The 25,072-nt window shown below is 32.7% G+C and overlaps 1 protein-coding gene across 1 annotated transcript in view; it reads left to right on the forward strand.

The window, feature by feature from the left end:
* Window positions 1–25,072, forward strand: part of ROBO2 (roundabout guidance receptor 2) — a 637,624-nt gene that overhangs the window by 483,049 nt on the left and 129,503 nt on the right. The window contains exons 8-13 of the mRNA XM_053706022.1: window positions 4,882–5,006; window positions 15,187–15,358; window positions 19,382–19,587; window positions 22,307–22,388; window positions 22,482–22,647; window positions 23,402–23,568. Coding sequence (XP_053561997.1) covers window positions 4,882–5,006; window positions 15,187–15,358; window positions 19,382–19,587; window positions 22,307–22,388; window positions 22,482–22,647; window positions 23,402–23,568 — 918 coding nt within the window. The remainder of the gene's footprint in view (window positions 1–4,881; window positions 5,007–15,186; window positions 15,359–19,381; window positions 19,588–22,306; window positions 22,389–22,481; window positions 22,648–23,401; window positions 23,569–25,072) is intronic.

Here is a 25,072-nt window from a genome sequence, read left to right on the forward strand (position 1 = left end):
CTATTATTTTTTTAATTAAAAATATTGCACAAAAAAGTTAAAAGGGCTCAAAGATTGGAGATCTCGGGTGTTAGAAAAAAAAGGCAGGCAAATGGCTTTAACATTGAGACACATACATATACATTGTTAAGATGTATGTGTGTGTGAATATATATATATATATGTACATATATATTAATGTATTTATATGTGTACATAAGTATTTACAGTCATATATACACATTTAAAAGCATTAATATATATGTTCACATATATAAACATAGTGCATTATATCCCTTTGCCATTAAGGAGATAAAAACATGGTAAAACATATTTATGCAATATTCATATTTAATAAAGATTTTAACTTGATATTTTCTGTAAATATCTGAGATTCATTAATGCGAATATGCTATGTTGTTTGTGTGATGGTTAGTTTTTTTCCCAACCATTTTGTTTTTCCATTGACTTTGGGGATGCGAATATGCAATGGCTTTTGCGCAATCTTAGGTGTTAGGTTTTTTTCCAACTTTTTAAACAAATTATTACCGCAGCACTTGTAATCTAGCCCTTAGAATTTTCAATATAATATGTTTATTTATGTGTAGTAAAACAACTTTAAATTATACCTGTATTATTTATTTTGTCAACTTTTAAAATGTTGAGTTTTACATATCTGAGAAATGGAAATGTACACTGCAGACTTCACAAGCCTAACTCCTCTATATATTTGTTACTACTTGTGTCGGAAGAGGTGATAGGATATTGCAAAAGTGACAGTAGCAACCATTGTTTGCTCAGATTTGAATTTTATCTTCTATATAATGCAGGTAGTGTGGGGACCATTAAAAACAATTGCAGCAAATAAGGTTGTTAATGCATTTGAAAAAATCAAACCCACCTAGTTATTGCAGGACTGCTAAAAAATCTTTTAATTTCAAGATGTTCTACGTCTCTCTAATCCTGTCACAGAAGAGGAGTCAGGATCAGACAAATTTGCAAGTTATTTTTCTTGCTCCCTTTTCTAGCAGGATCACAAAAAAGTAATTAGTTTTGCTGTTTTGGCATTTAGTAAATAAAAGCAATGCCTTACAGCTGATCACAATGAACAGCCTTGTAATTTACTGGGCAGTAACACTGGTACCTTTATGTTACTATTGTTACTGCCAGTGAGTGGTGGTATAGTGATTTGCAGTTGCAAGTGGAGCTGTAGTCGTAGTGAGCTGCAGCTGCAAGCAGAACTGTGGTAGAATTGTAAGCTGCTGCTGCAAGCAGAACTGTAATAGTATAGTAAGCTTGCAGCTGTAAAAAAAACTATGTTAGTATAGTAAGCTGTAGCTGCAAGCAAATCTGTGGTAGTATAGTGAGCTGCAGCTGCAAGTAGTGGTAGTATAGTGAACTGCAAGCAGATATGTGGTAGCACAGAGAGCTATAGCTGCAAGTTGAACTGTGGTAGAATTGTAAGCTGCTGCAAGCAGAACTGTAATAGTATAGTAAGCTTGCAGCTGTAAGAAAAACTATGGTAGTATAGTAAGCTGTAGCTGCAAGCAAAGCTGTGGTAGTATAATGAGCTGCAGCTGCAAGTAGTGAGTTACAGCTGCAAGTAGAGCTGTGGTAGTATAGTGAGCTGCAGCTGCAAATGGAACTGTGGTAGTTTCGTAAGCTACAACAGAGCTTCTGACCCCAGTACAAGTGTTACTGCCTGGTGATTGGTGGTATAGTGAGCTGCTGCTTCAAGAGTTGTAGTGGTATACTGAGCGGCAGCTGCAAGTAAAGTTGCGGTAGTATAGTGAGCTGCAGCTGCAAGTAGAGCTGTGTTAGGATAGTGAGCTGCAGTTGCAAGTCAAGCTTTGGTAGTACAGTGAGCAGTAGCTGCAAGTCAAGCTGTAGCAGTACAGTGAGCCAAGTTGCAAGTAGAGCTGTGATATGAGAATGGGCCAGTATTGCTACTAAACATTATAATGAGCTGCAATTGCACATTAAAGGGACACTGTACTCAAAAAATGTAGAGCATGCATTTTTAAGCAACTTTCTAATTTACTCCTATTATCAAATTTTATTCATTCTCTTGGTATGTTTATTTGAAAAGCAAGAATGTAAGTTTAGATGCCGGCCCATTTTTGGTGAACAACCTGGGTTGTCCTTGCTGATTGGTTAGCACCAATAAACAAGTGCTGCCCATGGTCCTGAAGCAAACATTTGCTGGCTCCTTAGCTGAGATGCCTTCTTTTTCAAATAAAGATAGCAAGAGAATGAAATAAAATTGATAATAGAAGTAAATTATAAAGTTGCTTAAAATTGCATGCTCTATCTGAATCATGAAAGAAAAAATTTGGGTTCAGTGTCCCTTTAAGTCATAGTACCATAGTAGGCAGGGTTGTAAACAGAGCTAGATAGTGGAGGTGGATAGTAGCTGCCATTTTCTATCATGCACAAACAAATGCAATCTTTATCATATTTATACAGGCATACCTTATTTTATTGCATGTCGCTTTATTGTGCTTCCCATATATTGCTCTTGTTACAAATTGGGGGTTTGTGGAAACCCTGTGTTGAGCTAGTCTATCAGAGCTATTTTTTTCCAACATATATACACATATAAACACATAAATACACATGAATACACCTATATACACAGTACCAGTAAAAAGAAAGAGCCATGCTGTTTGTAGATCACCTTCTTAAGAGCTGAATACAACAGTGCGACTCTTGGCAGGGCCTTCTACCCGTCTGATTCCTATAGATGTTTCCTATAAAGACTCAGATGATGGTTAGCATTATTTAGCAATAAAGTATTTTTTTAATTAAGGTGTGTACATTGTTTTGTTTAGACATATTGCTATTGCACACTTAATATACTACAGTATAGTGTAAATATAACTTTTATATGCACTGGGAAAAAAAAAATAGTGCGACTCATTTTATTGCTATCTTCGCTTTATTGCAGTGGTCTGGAATCTAACCCGCAATATCTCTGAGCTACGCCTGTATACATATTTAGCTTTTCTTTCCCTAATATGCAAGACCTGTTTAAAATATATTATAATGTCACTGTTACTATCTAATATATCTACATATAAATGTAGTAATATTTTGGTCTATATATTTATTTAGTCACTTGGTTGCTAAATATTCAGATTTTCATTGTTTCACAACACTGATACAATCCAATATTCTCAAGGCATGAATTCACTATATAAATATTTATAGTTATTATGATTTGTTTTTATTTTTTTCTCTAAGTTTTATAGCCCTGTGTTATGCAAATGATCTTTGAATGAAAAATAGCTTGTTCAACAGCCTCCTATTTTTGGTATGATCACTGACTGTGAATGCATTCTAAGTAAATTGATTAAATTAGGCGCTTTTCAGTTGATGTGTTGAAATTGCATTGTAAATGTGACTCAGCATGGTTCTATAACCTAGACAAATTTGTTAGCACATTAAATATACTTTGAAAGTTTTTTTTTCCCCAACTGTTTTGAATTTGAAGAACACAAAGCCTAAAACTTGTAGATTAAGATGAAAAATGATTGCACTTTGGAATATGATAGGGCAGATACATCTTATTCATTTACTGTTGCATAATACTTTTGACTGATTCTTCATTATCTATCATTTTCTTCTAAACCATTCCACCAGCTTACAAAATTAGGTGATTAACCTTCGGTTCCTTTACCCCCTCATCATAAAGTCCAGTCTACACAAGGCCTGTGCTTTCTATTCATGTTCAACAATCTAATTTCCATATTATTCTGCACACTCTCACATACTGTGATTAGCATAACAGAGCAGACGTGTGACATTGATTGAAGTTTGTGCTTGTAGACTAGAACGTCAAAGCATAATTTACAAAAATGAAATATAATTTTAGAATACTACATTTGATGTTTGCAAAATATTATTTAAAATGAAATTATTCATAAACTATTTTTTGCCTTGCTGGCTGTAGTAATTTACAATATTTTAGATAATAGAAAAGTTGCTTTAATTGTAAAATTATTTATGTGAAAACGTGGGATGATATTTCTGTTTTCATTTTAAAATGCTATTTCTTCATTAATTCACAATATAATTTAAACACATTACAACATTGAGAGTGTTTTCAAACAATAATTCATGAAGATATTTAACACTCTCTCTTATAATGTTAATAGTGTAACTTAAAATGCCAGGAGTTGACCTTCCTTGGACATTGATATATCCATTCTTTATGATAAATTCACTGTCATTTAAACAACTTTGACTTCAGATAATGACACTCTGATACACACATTGATAAATGTTAAAATCTAAAGAATAAAAAGTACTTTGACAGTTCCACAATAGAACCTAGACTTTTAACTAAAGAATATGTTCAGTGACTTTTATTATTATGGACTTGTTATTCTAGGTAAATATTGCTAATGAAATGTGTGTCCAAAGTTAATTATGATATATTATTTAATATACAGATGCTATCTTTTACCTTATGGGTCTTATAAATTAAAATATTGTCTTTCGGAATCAAATTTGCCATCTGTTTCCTCGTCTGACATCTGTATTAGCAATATATATTGTAAAATAGTTGCAGTATTGTTACCAGAAGAAGCTACACATGATATATACATTTTAAACCACATATGAAAATGTGTACTGCAATAAAAAAAGAAAGTCTTATCATTTGTCAAAATTTGATGACTAGATTTCAGCAGCAACCTTTTCCTGATTTGCTGTTTCCTGTTAACCAATTAATGTAATCAAAGTAATATTGGGGCATTGACAGTTTTTATAATTGTAATTGGTTGTGTAGAGAAAAACCTTGAAACTCAAATATGAAAAGCATATACATTTACAAAAAAACTTAGAATGCAATTTCTGTGTGTCACCGTTATTTGTTAATAAATGCAATCTTATTTACAGCACCACCTCAGTTTGTTGTCAGACCTCGAGATCAGATTGTAGCACAAGGTAGAACGGTAACATTCCCATGTGAAACCAAAGGAAATCCTCAACCAGCTGTTTTCTGGCAAAAAGAAGGGAGTCAGGTGAGTACCAAAAACTTAAATATTTTGTGGTATTATACAAGACATATACTATGTTCCTAATAAAATGTAAGCAATTAGGAATAATTTCCCATGATACCTTGAAGGGTAAGTTATAATGTAAGTGAATAGCACTATGAATCATATTGAAGAATGGACAATGATTGTTTTATTATTGCTGTTGTGGAATGGCCAAATTTTGCCACTGTTCTGTAAATAAAGTTGACAAGACCATGTGAGTTGATTGATGTGAGTTTTGAATAAAAATCTGCAGTTAAAATGTAATGTTGACCTGGTCAGTAGCTGTAATTGTAGTATAATCTATTACATTATTCATACTGTAGCAAATATATGCCCCCTATGACAATAGTAATAATAGAAGTCTTTAATGTAGTTTATATTAATAAACAAGCATATCAAATTTGAAAAGAGGAACTTCAAAAAGAGATTAATTTTTTACACCTATATAGACAGATATATCAAAACATTTTAAAAACATAACATTTTGAAATCTGTTTTTACAGACACATTATTAAAACAAGTACAAATGTAACATACATGGCAATTCGGTACGCTACGGTTGTTACAACATCATTATTCATACATAGTTAGAACTACCATAATAAACATGATTATCATCAAATCTCCAGTTTAAGTTATGGGAAAAATGTACAAGTACGATATAATCACATCAAAGCTATGGGTAAAACAACTTAAAAAAAAGTTTTTTTTTTTGTTTGTTTTTTAAAAACCTGCCTTATCTTAATTTTGACTGAATTGATGTGTCTCCAATGTTTTTTTTCTAGCAAATCCTCTCTTCTTGAAGGCATTGGCATTCAACTTATCATAAAAAAAACAATTGCTAAGTATTTCTTAGCTAGTGCACAAATTACAAAAATATTAATATCTTAAAGGGAAACTGAAGCCATTTTTTTTATTTTATGATTCAAATAGAGCATGCAGATTTAAGCAACTTTCTAATTTACTCCTATTATCAATTTTTCTTCATTTTCCTGCTATCTTTATTTGAAAAGCAAGAATGTTATTTTGGAAGCCGGCCCATTTTTGGTTCACAACCTTGGTTGTGCTTGCTGATTGGTGGCTAAATGCACCCACCAATAAACAATTGCTGTCCATTATCTGAACCAAAAATTATTTTCAAATAAAGATAGCAAGAGAACGAAGAAAAATTGATAATAGGAGTAAATTAGAAAGTTGCTTAAAATTGCATGCTCTATCTGAATCATGAAAGAAAAAAATGTGGGTTTAGTATCGCTTTAACGCTAAAGCCAATTACATTTAAATGGATATAAAACCCCAAAAATTTATTTTTTGATTCAGACAGAGCATAACGTTTTAAAAAAGTTTCCAATTTACTTCTATTATCAAATTTGCTTTGTTCCATTATATTCTGTATTCAAGAGATACCTAGGTAGATATCTGTAGCACTGCATGCCAGAAAATAGTGCTGCCATCTAGTGCTCTTGCAAATGGAAAACATTCTTCCAAAACTGCTGCCATCTAGTGCTCCAGAAATGGTACGGCTCCTAAGCTTGTGTCCCTGCTTTTCAACAAAAGATACCACAAGAACAAAAACAAATTGATGCTAGAAGTAAAATAGAAAGTTGTTTAAAATGACTTGCCCTTTCTGAATCATGAATGAAACATTTTGGGTTTCATCTCCCTTTAAGCCTATCAAATGACTGATACTGAGTAATGAAGACTCAAAGCAATAAACAGGGAGCACAGCCAATCATGCAGACCATTGTATCATGACTCCGTTACCCCAGAACAAGCAGAGCTGTTTTTTAGGATACCGATGCTTGGATTAATAAGTCGCCAAACTGTAATGATTAACCGATCTATGCTCAACCATAGTCTACAGCAGTGTGTATGTGTGCGTATATAATATTTTGCACATTATGGACATTCCCTGAAAATGTGCTAGTTCATCTAATATGCTGTTACCAGTTAGAGATAGAATGCAGCATATTAAGGATTCTAATACATTTTTTATACACCTCCATCACCATTTCTAGAGGACATGCAGGCAAAATAATTAAAGTGACGGTCAAGTCCCAAAAAAACTTGCATGGTTTAAATAGGGCATATCATTTTAAACAACTTTCCAATTTACTTTTATTACCAATTTTGCTTTGTTCTCTTGATATTCTCAGTTGAAAGCTAAAACTAGGAGGTTCATATGCTAATTTCTTAGACCTTGAAGACGGCCTCTAATCTGAATGTACTTTGACCACTAGAGGGCATTAGTTCATGTGTTTCATATAGATGACATTGAGCTCATGCATGTGAAGTGACCTAGGAGTGAGCACTGATTGGCTAAAATACAAGTCTGTCAAAAGAACTGCAATAAGAGGGCAGTCAGCAGAAGCTTAGATACAAAGTAATCACAGAGGTAAAACGTGTATTATTATAACTGTGTTGGTTATGCAAAACAGGGGAATGGGTATTAAAGGTATTATCTTTCTTTTTAAACAACAAAAATTCTGGTGTTGACTGTCCCTTAGTACATCCAATTGTTTTTTTTACATATAATTTAACTTTTTCCAAAAATATCAACTTTGAGTTTAATGATCCTTAAATATAGTCAATTAATGCTGAGCTAAGAGACAGTTACATATATATTTGCTTAGGAGTAACATTTTTAACATATGTTCTGCACTGAAAGATGATTTGTTCTGTTCTGATCCATCCAGATCAATTTGAAAGAAAGGCATGCCGTTTGTATGCATTAAATATACAATTTTTTCTTGAAATTATTTATTCAAAATGCTACATAAGCAACGTGCCGATATTGAAACATATTGTGATTAGCTTTATTAAAAAATATTTGACTCTTAACATGCAGTTATTTAAAGGAAAAATATGTTTTCAGTATAATTAAATCAATGAGAGGCTTTGAAAAAAATACACAAAATTAGTCTAGATGCAATAGCAAAGTAATGTTTATGTAAAGTGATTTTGTAGTGGAACACATGAATCTTCTAAAGTGGACATCGATCATTTTGTAATATAGAAGAGAGCTTCTAATTAAAGGAGCACATTATTTGCAGGATTAAAGTAATTTAGTCTAATTGAAAAGTGTTAATACCCTATTTTATCCTCCTCCACTTGTCGTTTTTCAAGGGTAAGGCGTTTTAAGGTGATATTGCCTTACTTGTCTTTAATTGAATGTTATTACCTACTTATTGGTACATTTTTGTTGAATTACAAGCTTGTGATTCAATTAAATACATCCTATTGCGCAGAACAGCATGCTCTACAAAATAAACTGAAAAACAGCAACACACCTCAAGCATCTTGGCTATGCTTATATTTTACCATTCATTGCTTGACACTTTTACAGTTGTTTTACAATATTAATTCTATTCAAAGTTAAAGGGACATTCTACTGTAAGAATGAAACACTCTATTTAGTGTAGGTGTAGGAGATAAATCGCCCTAAACACTTTTGTTTGCGGTGATTGACAGGCCTTGCTCCCACTCGATTGGTGGGCAGAGTTGTACAGCTAAATTCTTGTGCAATAGTACATGTTGGTAGTGGATTCACAGTTAGCTGCTCTTTTGCGTTAAGAGCCTTGTCCCCCCGTCACTTAGTACATCTGGCACTATATGCTTAACTCAAAAAAAATTAAACACATACTTAGAGTTGGACTTCTGGAATATTTATATTCTGCTCCACATGAAGATGTTGCATGTGACTGCATCGCAATTCCTTATTTAAAGTGGCACAAAAGCACAACTTTGACTGCGTATTAACGCTTATGCATAGTAAACGCTTATGCATAGTTAACGCTTATGCATAGTAAAAAACTATTTAAACTAAAATACTTTAAAATTAAGTATTTTATTTTTACACTAGAATGTCCCTATAAAGGGACATAAGAGTGCAGGAAATACATGATTTAATGTGTTGGAACATATTATTATTGCATTATTAATTGGTTGTAACTATTCAGTTGATCACAATTTATTGGCTATGTCCTCCCAAAATGGCTTTCTGGCTGAATTGGGCATAGTTTCCATTAAGATGGTCAAGTGTAGAGGCTGGTGGTAACATAAAAAAATCTTCATAGACTTTAATGGAGATAAATGTTTTTATCACCAGTTTCCAAAATGTACCACATCAATGGAAACTTGGCCTTGGTTGGCATGTTTTTTTGTTGATCACAAAGCAAAATCTGTGCGTTAAAAGCCTACAACCTCAAATCAGTTTTTCACTAGAAAAAAAATCACAAAAAGACCTTTTCGTGTGTTAAAGGGACAGTCAAGTCTAAAAATAACTTTCATGATTCAAATAGGGCATGTCATTTTAAAAAACTTTCCAATTTACTTTTTATCACCAATTTTGCTTTGTTCTCTTGGTATTCTTAGTTGAAAGCTAAACCTAGGAGGTTCATAGGCTAATTTCTTAGACCTTGAAGGCCACCTCTAAGCCGAATGCATTTTGACCACTAGAGGGCATTAGTTCATGTGTTTCATATAGATAACATTGAGCTCATGCAGGTGCACTAATTGGCTAAAATGCAAGTCTGTCAAATAAGTTGCAGTCTGCAGATGCTTAGATACAAGATAATTACAGAGGGAAAATGTGTATTATTATAACTGTGTTGGTTATGCAAATCTGGGGAATGGGTAATTAACCCCTTAAGGACCACAGCACTTTTCCATTTTCTGACCGTTTGGGACCAAGGCTATTTGTGTTTAGCTGTAATTTTCCTCTTACTCATTTATTGTACCCACACATATTATATACCATTTATCTTGCCATTAAATGGACATTCTAAAAATACCATTATTTTCATCATATCTTATAATTTACTATAATAAAATGATAAAATATGATGAAAAAATTGAAAAAAACACACTTTTTCTAACTTTGACTTCCAAATCTGTTACACATCTACAACCACCAAAAAACACCCATGCTAAATAGTTTCTAAATTTTGTCCTGAATGTTTACATGTTCTTTGCTTTTTGTTTGCAAGTTATAGGGCAATAAATACAGCTATTTCCAAACCATTTATTTTTCAAAATTAGCTATAGTTACGTTGTAACACTGATATCTGTCAGGAATCCCTTAATATCCCTTGACATGTCATGTACAGTATATATTGTTTTTTTGTAGACAACCCAAAGTATTGATCTAGGCCCATTTTGGTATATTTCATGCCAGCATTTCATCGCCAATTGCGATCAAATAAAAAAAAATTCTTCACTTTTTCACAAACTTTTTCACAAACTTTAGGATTCTCACGGAAATTATTTACAAACAGCTTGTGCAATTTTGGCACAAATGTTTGTAAATGCTTCTCTGGGATCCCCTTTGTTCAGAAATAGCAGACTTATATGGCTTTGGCTTTGCTTTTTGGTAATTAGAAGGCTGCTAAATGCCGCTGCGCACCACACGTGTATTATGCCCAGCTGTCTGCCAGTACCCAGTTTGCTCCTAAAATAGTGTATTTTTTATTTTGTTTATTAAATCAGACTTTTTCTGTAGTGAAGCTGCCCCCCCTCAATATCCTTCCTCCCTTCCCCTCCCAGATCCCTTGCTTGCCCAATATCAAGAGAGCCCTCAATATACACATTTTTTTGGTGTGAAAACGGAATCGGCACATGCACACGCACCCCCCCCCCCGTGTCACACCACGCCGCTTTTGCTGACTGCCGGTGATACTTCCAAGTTCCGTGTAATGAAGATACATGCTGGCATCACTACAACATCTTTCAAGCAGTTGGAAGTGATCTAGATTGCTTCCACCACTTGAAACCCCTAAGGACTACAGGGTACGTCCTTGGTCACTAACGAACATTTTTTTGTAGGACGTACCCTGTACGTTCCTGGTACTTAAGGGGTTATGGGATTATCTATTTTTTAAAACAACAAAAATTCTGGTGTTAACTGTCCCTTTAAATACTATAGTCCTTTCACACCTCTTAATGTTACACTAAAGTGCTTTTGAAGTAACCCATTTGTTCCTCATCATTAAACCCCTGTTCACGAAGATGCAATCCCATTTAGAAGTTTAATAGGTGCCAGCACTGTAAAACACACTGTTGTGAATGTGTTTTGGACTTTGTGTTTACTAAGGTGTGTTTTCTTTTAAAAACATGTTCACAAAGGTGCGATCTCATTTGAACATTTTCTTTGCAGATGAAATATTACAATAGAGCAGTTTCCCATTTTCAATTTTAGGACTGTTAAATCCATTATACGAAGATATCATAAGTCCTTGTAAAAGAGACCAGTAGTCTTCTTCTTGTTTTCAGATCTTGCCACCCGGAAAGTGACAATATAGTCATTGAGCAAACATGCCTAGTATGCCCATCATGTTTAAATAGTAGTGAGGATGGATGTGGATTGCAAAAGCTCACTTTTGAACTCATGATTACACAATCTTGTATTAAAGGCAAGTTATAAAGACGCCTGTACTAATAATGACTATCACAACATTGCAAGTGTGATGTAGAAATAAACATTAATAGAAAGAGATTGTTCCATGCCATTTCTAGTTGTTGAGGATCTGAGCTCACTTTGAACTCACTTTTTAACTCATGATTACACAATCTTGTATTAAAGGCCAGTTATGAAGACGCCTGTACAAATAGTGACGATCACGATAGTGTGTTTTTGATGTAGAAACAAACATTAACAGAAAGAGATTGCTCCACTCCATTCTAGATGTTGAGGATCTGATCTCACTTTCCTTGCAGATTCCATAAGATGAACAGGGTATCACACACTCAATTCATATACATATTTAAATGAACCTCTACATATGTAAATATATGTCCTGCCCATTGCAGATGGACTTTACAATTGCAATGAATATTATGCCATGTATGCTAATAAATCTCTAAAATGTCTCCTGTGGACATTTCAGAGTGCCTTGTACAACATAATGTTCTTGGAATACTTGCTAACATGCAAAAAGCCATTTTTGGGCTTTATCAAGTAATTTGATGTGCTGAATTTAAAAAAGCAAAACTGGACTCGACTTAAAAAAAGAGTGTCATTATCAAGAATTGTTTAGTTCCAAAATAAAAATAGCCTTCTCTCTGAGGACCAAAAACATGGTCATAGGTGCAGGGAATAGCCAAAAAAATTCTATTGAGATCATGTTGAAACGAAAAGTGTCCTTTTCAGCAAAGAATAAAGTGCAAAATATGCCTCAGGTGATAGATTGTGATTGACGAATATGTGTTTATCTCCTGTAGGGTAGTTAGATACATAGGCAAAATCAGCCCAAGAGCAGCAATTACTGGGCACTAGTGAAACCAAGAGGCATTTATGTGTAGCTATCACCAGCTACACATAAGTGCATTTCTGCTCCTAAGCCTACCAAGGAAAGCTTTTCAACAAAGAATACCAAGACACCAAAGTAAATTTGATAATAGAAGTAAACGCCATGGAAAGCTTAAAGGGACATGAAACCCATTTTTTTTTCTATTATGATTCAGAAAGAGCATGCGATTTTAAACAACTTTTCAATTTAATTATATTATTTAATTTGCCTCCTTCTCTTGATATCCTTTGCTGAAAGGTTTATCTAGGAAAGCTCAGGAGCAGCAACTAGGTTCTTGCTAGAAACCAGTAGTGCATTGCTGCTCCTTCAACAAATAATACCAAGAAAATGAAGCAAATTTGATAATAGAAGTAAACTGGAAAGTTGTTTAAAATTGTATGTTCTACATAAATCATGAAAGAAAATGTTTGGGTTTCATGTCCCTTTAAATTTTACTTTTATGTCCATTTAAGTCTTAAGCCGACATTTAACAAGCACCAGGCAGGCAAGGCTCACTCCAGTGAACCTGTCCGACCTGGTATCGCGGGCAGTGGGCAGCAATATGCTGCCCACATTTATCGTTATTTGTTCTAATGACTGCTGCTTCTTTACTATTGGCTGCATAAAGTTGCATCTCACAGCTTTATAAATGTCTCCCGTAATGTAAAGCAAAACAGAGTTTTTTGTGTTACTTATAATGAAACCCACTAAGATGCAATAACTTATACAGAGTAAAACCAGGAAATCTTTGACTTCTAAAATATGGATTTTTTTTTTTAATAATGAGAATTGTATAAATATCTAAAGTGAATAATATGAAAACTGTTTATATAGTATATTGAAATGTATGTTTTTTTTCTCTGGACTAAATTTTGTTTATCCTTTTCTAACCTTAAAGTTGGAACAGGTTTACTGTGAAAAAAGAAGCATTTGAATTGCTGAACTGTATCCAAATAATGTCCTAGCTAGCAGCTGGTTCATATTAGGTGGTGTCTCTCCCAAAAGATTATCATTATCAGTTCCATGAAATGCTTAATTTCACACTAACACTGGGCCAAACATTATGCTCACTCTAACTAACATCAGGTTAATACTCTAAATAACCCATTTGAAATGTACAAACCAGACTTATTAATTAATATAATACTATTTATATGTTTTATAAATTACATGGGGTGTTAAATTATGCGAATTATAATACATTAATGAACATATTCAAACAAGCACATTTTATTTTTAATATTTCTACACAGGTCATTATAACTTTTTAATTTAGACTAGTAACTTCTTGTCTTTGTGTTTTCACTATCTACACCTAAATTATAAGTCATAAAGACATTTGTAGACAAACTTTATTAATCTAAATATATAATAAAAATGTACAGTCCTTGCACTGATCAGCTTTTTCACATGGCTAAAAGCTTGACAGTGTGTGTTCCTATCCTGTTCAAACTCTGTTATTGTCGTAAATATAAAATAATAATTATAACAAGATTAGGAATAATCACATAAATAAAATTTTCACGTCTAATTCCTAGATTTTTTTTACAAACGTATCACCTATATTTACACTCAATAAGTTCTCGATTTTGCTTAAAAATTTGTTCTTGCTCAATAGAAAAAGGAGCTGTGAATACTGACATAAATAACTCATCATAAAAGGCTTTAAGCTTTTGCAAGGTGATTGTTATGTTTATGATTTAATTATTTGAGTGGTGGGATACCCATATTTCAAATGAGGGGTCTTACAGTATTATAACTGCTTATTTGATAAAGCAGGATTGTGTCTTTTAAAAAAAAGGGGTCTTACATTTCGTATTATAATGTGGGGTGCAAGAGATGCAATACCTCCACCCCCCTTTAGTTTGTATGCTGGACAGATAGCTCAGCATACTATGGCTGAGCGCTGTAGCAACCCACGGTTTGCAGGTTTGATCCCCGTCAAGGTCCACTCAGCCTTTCATCTTTCTGAGGTTGATAAAATGAGCAGCTCCTTGAGACCCTAACAGGTAATTAGCCACGCTTTACAAGTATCCAATACATACATTGTACCCATAAGCTTGAGGATCTATTAGATGATCATTTGATATAGATACTTTGGGGCCCATTTAACAAGCTCCGTAGGGAGCTTGTGGGCCCGTGTTTCTGGCGAGTCTTCAGTCTAAAGACCGCTGCTCCATAACCCTGTCCGCCTGCTCAGAGCAGGCGGACAGGAATTGGCAGAAATCAACCCGATCGGGTTGATTGACACCCCTCTGCTGGCGATTGGCCGCGAGTCTGCAGGGTGCGGCGTTGCACCAGCAGCTCTTGCGAGCTGCTGGTGCAGTGCTGAATACAGGGAGCGTATTGCTCTCCGCATTCAGCAAGGTTTTGCGGACCTGATCCGCAGTGTCGGATCAGGTCCACAATACCTTTCTTTAATAGGGGTCATAGTCTTGGGAGCCCTATGGCTGATGGGTTAAAAATGTAAATACATGACAATTATATTTTAATCCAGTCATTTTTATTTACTTTTTATTACTATATCCCTGTAAGAGGCATAATTATGTTTACACAAATAGTATACTTGATAAATATAGATAAATATAAATATCATAACATAAAACATCTATGAGTACATGCAGTTATTCAGTCTGGTACTATATTTATATTACCTTGCTGATTGTATATTATGAAGATGATTATAATGGTTATAATTTAGTATAAGCCAAGAATAAAAAGCTATAAAAAATGTGCTGAACTTTGTTAATGTCTACTAGATGATATATTTAAGGATTATAAATAACATTACATGGATTTATAGATGTAACTAACATGTTTTTAAACTGTTGAAACAGTTAATCATATATAATTTTTACTATTTTCTGTTTTAACAGAATTTACTCTTCCCAAACCAACCACAGCAGCCTAACAGTAGGTACTCAGTGTCCCCGACTGGAGACTTAACTATCACTAACATTCAACGCTCAGATGCAGGCTACTACATTTGTCAAGCGTTGACGGTTGCTGGAAGCATATTGGCAAAGGCCCAGCTGGAAGTTACTGATGGTGAGTGTGCATAGATCCTATTCCTTTTGTGAGTCTAGATGAAGTATCTGTGACCTGAAAAAAGCTCATAAATAGCGACATGTTTATTCTTGCCATAGCTGCTGGAAATTATATGGTGGCTGCACATTACATACAAAAACAGATTCAACTGTGTTAATATCATGCCCCTTAACATTTGCTGTTATATGTGCCTTTTTGGCTCTAAATATATTCTGCAGGATTTGCTATACTGCTGCTTATTGTCAATTACTATTCATCAAATAGAATATTTTATTACTGTTTTACCAAATGTTTGCTTTTTACAATTCAATATGTATTTGGACCGGTAGCAACTTTATAAAGTCTGCAGAACCATTGGAAATTTTATTATACCTATTTTGTTTTATGATTTGCCGCATTTAGCAGGAAAATATTTATGATAAGATAGATAGGTATGTAGACAGACAGACAGATAGATTGATGATAGATAGATAGATAGATAGATAGATAGATAGATAGATAGATAGAGCCAAAAATGATAGAGGTTCTTATAATTTGGCTTGTAGACCTCTATCTCTTCAAGTTTGAGCATCTGTGACACTTTCTATCATCTAGGAAATGGTATTTCAAAACATTATTTCCCCTCTGATATCCATATCTGCAAATACAGCTGTGCAAGTTGACTTTCTCAGCCACTTAAAAATGAGGCACTAATTTCAAAATGTAATTTGTAATTATACATATTCAACCTAAAAAAAATGCCATATACTTAACTGACTGCAGCAAAGGCCTTAGAGAGTCTGGAAAAAAAAATAGAAGTCTAAATGCTTTTAAAACATTTATTTTGTATCTCCATCATTTGCAATGCAGTAAATAATTTCTGATGCATACATTTAAAAATGACTTAAATACCCCTTTAATTATGCAACTATGCAATATGCATTTCATGCTAGTTTCCCTCAAAGCTCTGCACCTCCCTCTAATTTTGGGTGCCGCCGTTTTGGAAGCTAGGATACACTGAAGTTTTCAGAAGGAAAATTGTTTCACATGTGCAAATATATCAGCACTGACATGAAGTCACAGCTCCTTTTCAACATGAGAGCACCCATGACTAGAGGTAAGTGACTGTTTTTCAAACCTTTCCTCAAGCCTCCCTAACAAGCCAGATTTTGAGAATATCTAAACTAGAGCACAAGTGAAATAATCAGCTGATTAGTATTTTTTTTTATTTTACCTAAGCTCACCCAAGGTAATCCTGATGATCTGACATGTTAGTGAGGCCTGGGGACAGGTTTGAAAAACAGTGGTGTAGCTTAACTGCAATATTATGCTTATAGAATATACTTGTGTTTAATGTTCCTTTAAGCTACTTATGATGATCTAATAAAGGGTATTATTTGTCTTGTTTTGATTTGGGCTAAAAGTAAATATCTATGTTGTCCTGCAAACAGCACTCACCTCACCTCAACAAGGCTTCTTGGCCAACTGTAGGCATTTCTAAATACTCAAACAACGACAAAATATTACTATTTTGAAGGACAAATTTAGATAGTTTTTATTCTTTACTTTATGTATTTTATACTCCTGTATCTTATATTCATCTCTTTATATATTAGCTGGGGGTTTTTTCTGCTGCTTAAGTACTTTTAAAGCTAATGATTTGCAAATTAACACATTAAGCTGTTTTAAAATCACGGTGTTCTCTTTTTTTTATTTATGTTTGCAGTTCCTCGATATCCTTATGTTTTCTAATTGCTACTCTGTTTAGTTAATTCTCTTTTGTTCCCTGTTAAACAAAGTGCTGCATTTTATGCAATTCAAATTACTGTTTAGATTAAAAGGTCTTTACAATTAATGGAGAGGTAATGTTTTTCAATATCTGTCTGTGGCACGGAGGTGACTCAGGGCAAATGCGCTGATTGGAATAGTACAAGGCACAAACATTGGCTGAGAGAACATTGAACTGTTAATGCTTGCACCTGCTGGTCCTTTGCAGATTTACTGCTCAAAGCTGAGGGGAGCATGCCAGGTTCAAGGATAGCTTTGATGAAAAAGTCTTTGTGCTGGATGAGTGTAGTGTAATTCTAATGGAACAAAAATCATATTGGTATTGTGAAGTTTAAATGTATCTAGTGAACTATACCATTTTATTGTAAGATGTAAAAAGACACATTTTATGAATGCTTTAACTTTTAAACGATTCAGTTTATTTTTATGGTTCATGATGCTGTATGTGCACAGTACATAAACATATAGATAATTTTCATGGCTGTATATTTGCTTTTATCTATCTGTCGATTGATTAATAAATCTGTCTGTCTGTCTACTATCCTAAATAAATTACTCATATACATAGAATGTATTATTATAAATTATAAATATTTTTCATGCAATTTAACTTTGAATCTAAAAGTTCATTATATATGTATATATATATATATATATATATATTATTTTTAAATAAATGTATGTCTTTTGGTTCATTTAGAGGACTTTTTCAATTTTGTTCTCCATTTTTCGGAAAGTTAGATACCTAACATATGTAAATATACTCTGAAAATAAGAATATTTTAGACTATTAAAATATCGCAAAAATTGGTCTATCATTCATAGAGTTCACTAATATGAAGTAATTTAATTATAAAAAATAAAGATACGATTGATAGAAATGAATGTTGTATTCATTATTGAATTAACATTAATCTTGAATAAAAAGTAATTCATTCAGAAAGTGTGTTTCTTTTTTGTGCCATTTTGTCATTTCTCTTATTTTTAAATTCATAACATCCTTGCTATATTAGTGAGTCATAACTCATAAAATTGCAATTTTTTAGGTATACAAAATTATTTTATACTCACCTAACTGGTAAAGTTCTACATGTACATTAAAAAACTATTTAAATAAAACATTAAAAAATCAGGAAGTTTATAAATATTGGGTGATTAGTCTTAGGGATATGCCAAATGCTGAGAAAAAACTATACTTTGAAGCTATTGATATAACATACAAAGAGGATTATTTACAACAATGTCATATATTCAAAATGTAGTGGTAAAGCAATTGAAGGTTGTTGTAATGAGGATTTACAGGTACTGGTTATAGTGACAGTATGGCTATTCACACCTCACTGGAACCTTTAAGTGTTCATTTAACCTTTGACCTTAGTGTCATGGAAACCTGTACCAATCTCTCACCCAGAACATCCTTGAAGCCAAGATTTCTTTCTGGTAAAAAGACTTTTAATCTCTTATTGATCCAGTTCATTTAGAGGATTATGGGGCACAAATTTAGGTGGTTAAAATGAATTAGTTTTTTATACAGAAATTTGCAGATATCAAGCTAGTGCATTCATAAACCTAATCGTCTGATGGAATCCATTAAATTATTCCAACATGAAGCTTCCATAAAAATATATGGAGTAAATGATATAGAAAAAAATAGCCTGGAATCCTAATTGACTGAAGATTCAATACTAAAACTATTGTTCATTCTCTTACATTATTTTCTGTTAAACTGTGTCAATAACTTCAAATTAATCAATATATATTTTAATAAGCAGAGCTGAGAGCAAAAGGTTGCATGATGTGTTGTGTGGCTCTTAATAATATTAAAGGGACAGTAAACTCCAAAAATGTTATTGTTTGAAAAGATAGATAATCATTTTGTTACCCATTCCCCAGTTTTGCTTATCCAACATGGTTATTTTAATATACTTTTAACCTCTGTGATTACCTTATATCCAAGCCTCTTTTGACAGCCCCCTGATCACATGGCTATTTATTTATAATCTATTGACTTGCATTTCAGCCAATTAGTGCAGTGTCAACCACAACTCCACAGGAGAGAGAACAATGTTATATACATGTCCCACATAGATTAACAGTCTCTTGTTGTGAAAAGCTAATAAAAAAAAAGCATGCAATACACTTATGTGATAATTTTGAATATAAATTTATTCAGCACTTGAGTTTGCATTGCACTTAATCTATTATATGGAATATATTTGAAATTATTTTTTATATCTACTGTCTATTTATTTTTAGTCTTGACAGACAGACCACCACCTATAATTTTGCAAGGTCCAGCCAATCAGACATTGGCAGTCGATGGAATGGCAGTGCTAAAATGTAAGGCTACCGGAGATCCAATGCCCATCATAAGTTGGCTAAAGGAAGGATTCAATTTCATGGGGAGAGATACAAGGTTATCCATTCAAGATCAAGGAACACTTGTAATTAGGTCTCTGAAAGTAAGTAAACAAGTTTTTCAAATTCATTAAGCACATTTGGATTTTATGCTTTTTTTTCCGAAATAAATATAATTTGTTTTCCTACTAAATGAAAAGTCGTGGGAGCTTACCTTATCAGCTAGTAAACAATTGATACTTTGCTATCAATTGTGTTCAGTATTTTTTTCAGTTTCAATGTAGTTGAATTCATTTTTTTTATGCAAATATTTTTAGTAGGGATAGTACCATGTTTTTTCAGTACCTTAATATGATTGGTATGTACAACATACATAATTCTTGCTACATTCAAACATTCAACATACATAATTCTTGCTACATTCAAACAACAAAGAAGTGCTGTATTTAATGTTCAATGTTCATTCAGTGTTCATTGCTGCATTCAGTATTCAAATGTTATACTCTATATTCACAATACATGGGAAATTTGGAGCAGGGGGTATGGGATATGAGTATCAGAGCTCAAAATAAATATTGGCATTAATAAATTGTGAGATCAGTCCATCTGATAGCATGTTTATAGTTATAGTTATTTTATAGATATAGAAAATTTTATTTTGAATTTAATGTGGATGAGAAAGCCAAATAGAGACAAAGTAGATAGAACGCAGATAAACTGATAGAATAATAGCTAGATAGCTAGATATATAGATACAGTAGATGATAGATAGATAGATAGATAGATAGATAGATAGATGATATATAGATGATAGATAGATAAATAGATAGACAGATAGATATATAGATATATGGATAGATTAGATAGATAGATAGATAGATAGATATATGATAGATAGATAGATAGATAGAATGATAGACTGATTGAGAGACATGTATTTATTTGTATAGTTTCAGTGAATAAAGATAAAACATTAAATGCATTGGCATTTTTGTCTGTCGCTGTCTGTCACTAGCCATAAATTAATTATTAACATCCTTTGAGCAAAATGGAATTTATTAAAAAATGAATGTCAGCACTCCTTGAGTAAACAATTTAGTCTTCTACTCTATACTGAAGGCAGGCACTGACCACAAAGGTTAATGCATTTTTATTGTACTGCTGGATTAAATAGTCCGCTTGAGTAGGCAGGATCCCCTGGAGTTGCTGGAAAAGCAGCAATTCAAGGTGGGAGCTCACTGATCCTAAGCCATCTTTTGGAACACTCAGTACTGTATATAGTTAATTGACTTAACTGATTAATATCACAATAATGTATTGTTCACATGCCATTATATTTACAATTTTGCACAGAGGATATTTTAATGTGTCTTAGTATGCAAATGTCCTGTCATAATTTATTGCATGTAAATTGTGTTGTTTATGCCAAACATGTTTGAAAGAACAATTAAAGTTTGTCACAACTATCCTATATGCAACAAACTAATTAGGAAAACATACTAGAAAATGCACATTTAATATCAACTTAGTCAATGATTTTCAGGCTATTATGTTTTGTGATAAAAAAATGTTTGTAACAAACGTTCCACCCGCATATATACATATTCCACCTAAAATAATTACTCTCTAGTTTCAATAACATATCATTTATATATAACATACCTTTTTCCACCCACATATGTATTTCTTTAGGTTAGCCAGAACATTAAATTAGATATATTCTCATAAACAACTCCTGATTGACTGTAAGATAGGTTTCTATACTTTTTGAATTTAATGCATTGCTGATTACCAGTTACACTTCGTAGATACATTTTTCTAAATGTTTTCCTATTTTATTTTTCTTTGCAAATTTAATGTATTATAAAGGTATTCAACAGTCCTCATACTGATCCATCTGTTGAATGTTTTTTGCAAGCTTCATCAATACAACAACTCAAGATATACATTCAGACAGGCTATTTTCCTGAATGGTACTTTGCCATGCAACACCTGTAAATTTGCTTCTTGTCATAGAAATAGTTTCAGTGAAGCACATGCAAAAATTATTTTTATAGGTGCTGTAGTGTGTTCCCATTCAAGAACAGGGCTATGCAATATGTTGTTTGTTTGGCTTTACCATTCAGCCAAAGTAGTAACAGAAAGTGCTGACTTTGAGACTGCATGAAAGGTCATTTTAAGCTGCCAACAGGCAAAAATCTATAATCATTATTGTTTTAACTGTATCTGCTAAATTTATTCAGCAATTCATTAAATAGCTTGCAAGTCATATTTACTGTCATGCCCCTTTTGACTATTGCAACATTGTAAAAGTGCTTCAAATTTAAAACAAAAATGTAAAATTCAAGTGCCAAGAGCCACAATGCTCAACTTCAAGAGATCAGCTTAGAAACCAAATTATTTAAAAAAAAAATATATAAGATCCACAAAACTGATGCATCTCTCTATTCTTTGTGACAATGCAAAATCCCATGGATCTGTTAATAGAAGTAAAGATAAAATAAATTAGAATCCGAGTTAGCTTGTTTTAAAAATAAATAAATAAATAACATCAAAGAAAGAATTTAAAGTATATTTTTTTCATATACTGTAATAATATAATCTTGTAGAGACGCTACTTGAGTATTGTTGTAAAGTAAAATGTGTTTATTTTTGTCATTTCCTCCTAAATGTGGGTTTTGAAATCAAAATATTATTTTATATTATGATTCTATTAGTTATAAACAGAAATGCATTTTACTGAATAAAATATTATAGTATAATCCAGATTCAGATCCAGCTTGCTTGAATCAATATACCGTAATCACTATCTTTTTCATATAGACAATTGATTCTGGCACATATACTTGTGTGGCTACAAGTTCAAGTGGTGAAACAACATGGAGTGCCGTTTTAGAGGTCACAGGTAAGTACTACTAGACTATGGCAAGAAAAAAAAAAAACTAAATTAATAAAATATATATAAAATTGTTACTAAGGTTAATATGTTTATCACCAGAAACAGGTGGTGTGTCTGTCAGCAAGAATTATGATCTAAATGATCTACCTGGATCTCCATCAAAACCTCAAGTGACAGATGTCAGTAAGAATAGTGTTACCTTATCATGGCAGCTTGGCTCACCGGGAAACCTACCTGTCAATTCATATATCATAGAGGCTTTCAGGTGTGTAAATGACTCACTAGCTAGCCTTGCAACTTATATTATGATGTGCTTTAAAAACATGGACATATAGCATTGTATCAACCACTGAACAATCAGAATCTTATTTTAGATACATCATTGGTAGTCACACATTTTGCACATTTAGATAATGGGACACACATACCCTTGAATTAAAATTGTTAATAGAATCATGACTTATAGGAATAACAAATAACACATATAGTATACCTTGAGTATGCACCATTATTTTTTGTTATTGTTTTTAATCAGGTAGGTTTTGTAGAAATAATTTACAATTAAGGTTGAATGGTTATGGGCACCTTTTGAAACTATCTGCATTCTATTGACAGATGAAAGAACAGTTTTCTTTGGAATTAGCTCAAGATTATGTATGATGTATAAAATTGACTTTAAATAATGCAATTAATTTCTAATTAAATTAGTAGGAAACAATAATTTTCTTCAATTTCCTCATTAGTTGTTCTTCTTTCTTATTATTGAAAACATTTATTATTTGTTGCTACTCAGGTACAATTCTAAGCATTTATTTATAAAATATAAACATATTTTCATAGGGTTCATCAACAGATTACAAATTGTTTTATATTTAACCTGCTTTGGTTCTGTTGATGTATATTACCCTGTACATATTTTATACTGATCTAATAAATGATATGGTGAAGCAGTAGTCAAGCTTCTTTGCATTAAATATAGTGTGGTTTTAGATAATGTGTTTCTTTATCATTCTTTGCAGTCAATCTGTTAGCAATAGCTGGCAAACTGTAGCTAATCATGTGAAGACCACACTTTATACTGTCAAAGGGCTAAGACCGAATACAATTTATCTTTTCATGGTGAGAGCCATTAATGTTGAAGGTCTAAGTGATCCAAGTCCAATATCTGATCCAGTACGGACACAAGGTAAATTTACTAAATTATCCATGTACAATGTTGATTTTTTTATTATTAATCATATACAGTATGTCAATGCACTCCAGGTATTTCACTGTTAGAAAATACCCTTGATTAGTACTTTTGATATTTCTACCCATCTTGTTTTATCCTCTTCATAATCAGTTTTTTCTGTGAACTAATTTTATGCTGAGAGAAAATTATTTCTTCCCAAATCACTTCAAATCACTTCATATTCTGGTTCTAGCCTTTATTGTACCTCATTCAAGATTAAAGGGACAGTATACACCTTTTACATATAACTGCATGTAATAGACACTACATTAAAGAAGTATATGTACAGATAATGAAAATAAAATCCAGTATAAAACCTTTTAAAAACTGACTTAGAAGCTCACAATTTAGCACTGGTGAGGAGGTTAAGCTGGGACACCAAATGAAATGGCTGAGAAAGCAGGTAGGGCAGACACTTCCCCCTTCCCTGCATATGAAAAGACCCGATACACAAGCAGGAGTCTGTAGACATCAGTATACATCTAAAACGTTGGGGCTTGGATAGGAGTATGAAAACCAGCACAATGTTATTAAACAATAAGCAAAACATTTTTACAAAAACACCCCTAGATGAGCTATATAAATGGATAATCTACAAAACATTTATGCATAGAAAAATCTAGTGTACAATGTCCCTTCAATTCAACCTGCAAAACTACTCATGTTTGCTCAAAATGTAGTGAACTAGATGCAAAATATTACATGAGTTTTGTTTTGTTTGTTTTTTTAAACCCAAATGATATAAAAAGAATATTGAAGGTAAAGGTAACACAGTATTTTTACTTACATTGGAAATCTTTACTAGGTGCCTGTTGAAACAATTGCAATAAAGTTTTTGCCATCAGAATATTTGTCCGTAAACTTTTGACCACGTGGACCAAAATATTGATATTTTTAAAATATCCTTCCCCAATATAAATCCCTATATATCTACTTTGCTCTTTTAGAGTGGTTTCAGATCTTGACTTCTTTAATATATATTAAAAAATTGTGTTGAATTCCCTTTTCCCAGAATAATAACATTTTGTTTCTGTATACCTAATAGATACTCACCACATGAAGCCAGTTTTCTTTTTTCAGAATCTTAGAAAACTGATATTTTAAGAACAATCTTTACAATTTAGTTTCATAAGAAAACACCAAAGCACTAGAGTATAATAATCTGCAATGTGAAATAAAGATACAAAATACATTATTGTATGGCCATTTGCATTTCTTAATGACATTTTATAGGTTTAAAAATAAATGTTGCTATATTAATGGATTTTTTTCAACAAATCTGTTGTCTATAAATTATTATTAATATCCACCCTAATTATTCATAAATTTATTTGAGGGCTAAGATTTTTTTTTGCCAACTAGCACCTAATGTTTGTACTAAAAAAAACTGTTCTTTTGCCTCAAAATTTATATTGCCTCCGCACAGAAATAGCCAGTTCCTTTTGAATTTTATTCACAA

Source organism: Bombina bombina, chromosome 3 (genome assembly GCF_027579735.1).
Source record: "Bombina bombina isolate aBomBom1 chromosome 3, aBomBom1.pri, whole genome shotgun sequence".
Taxonomy (NCBI): domain Eukaryota; kingdom Metazoa; phylum Chordata; class Amphibia; order Anura; family Bombinatoridae; genus Bombina; species Bombina bombina.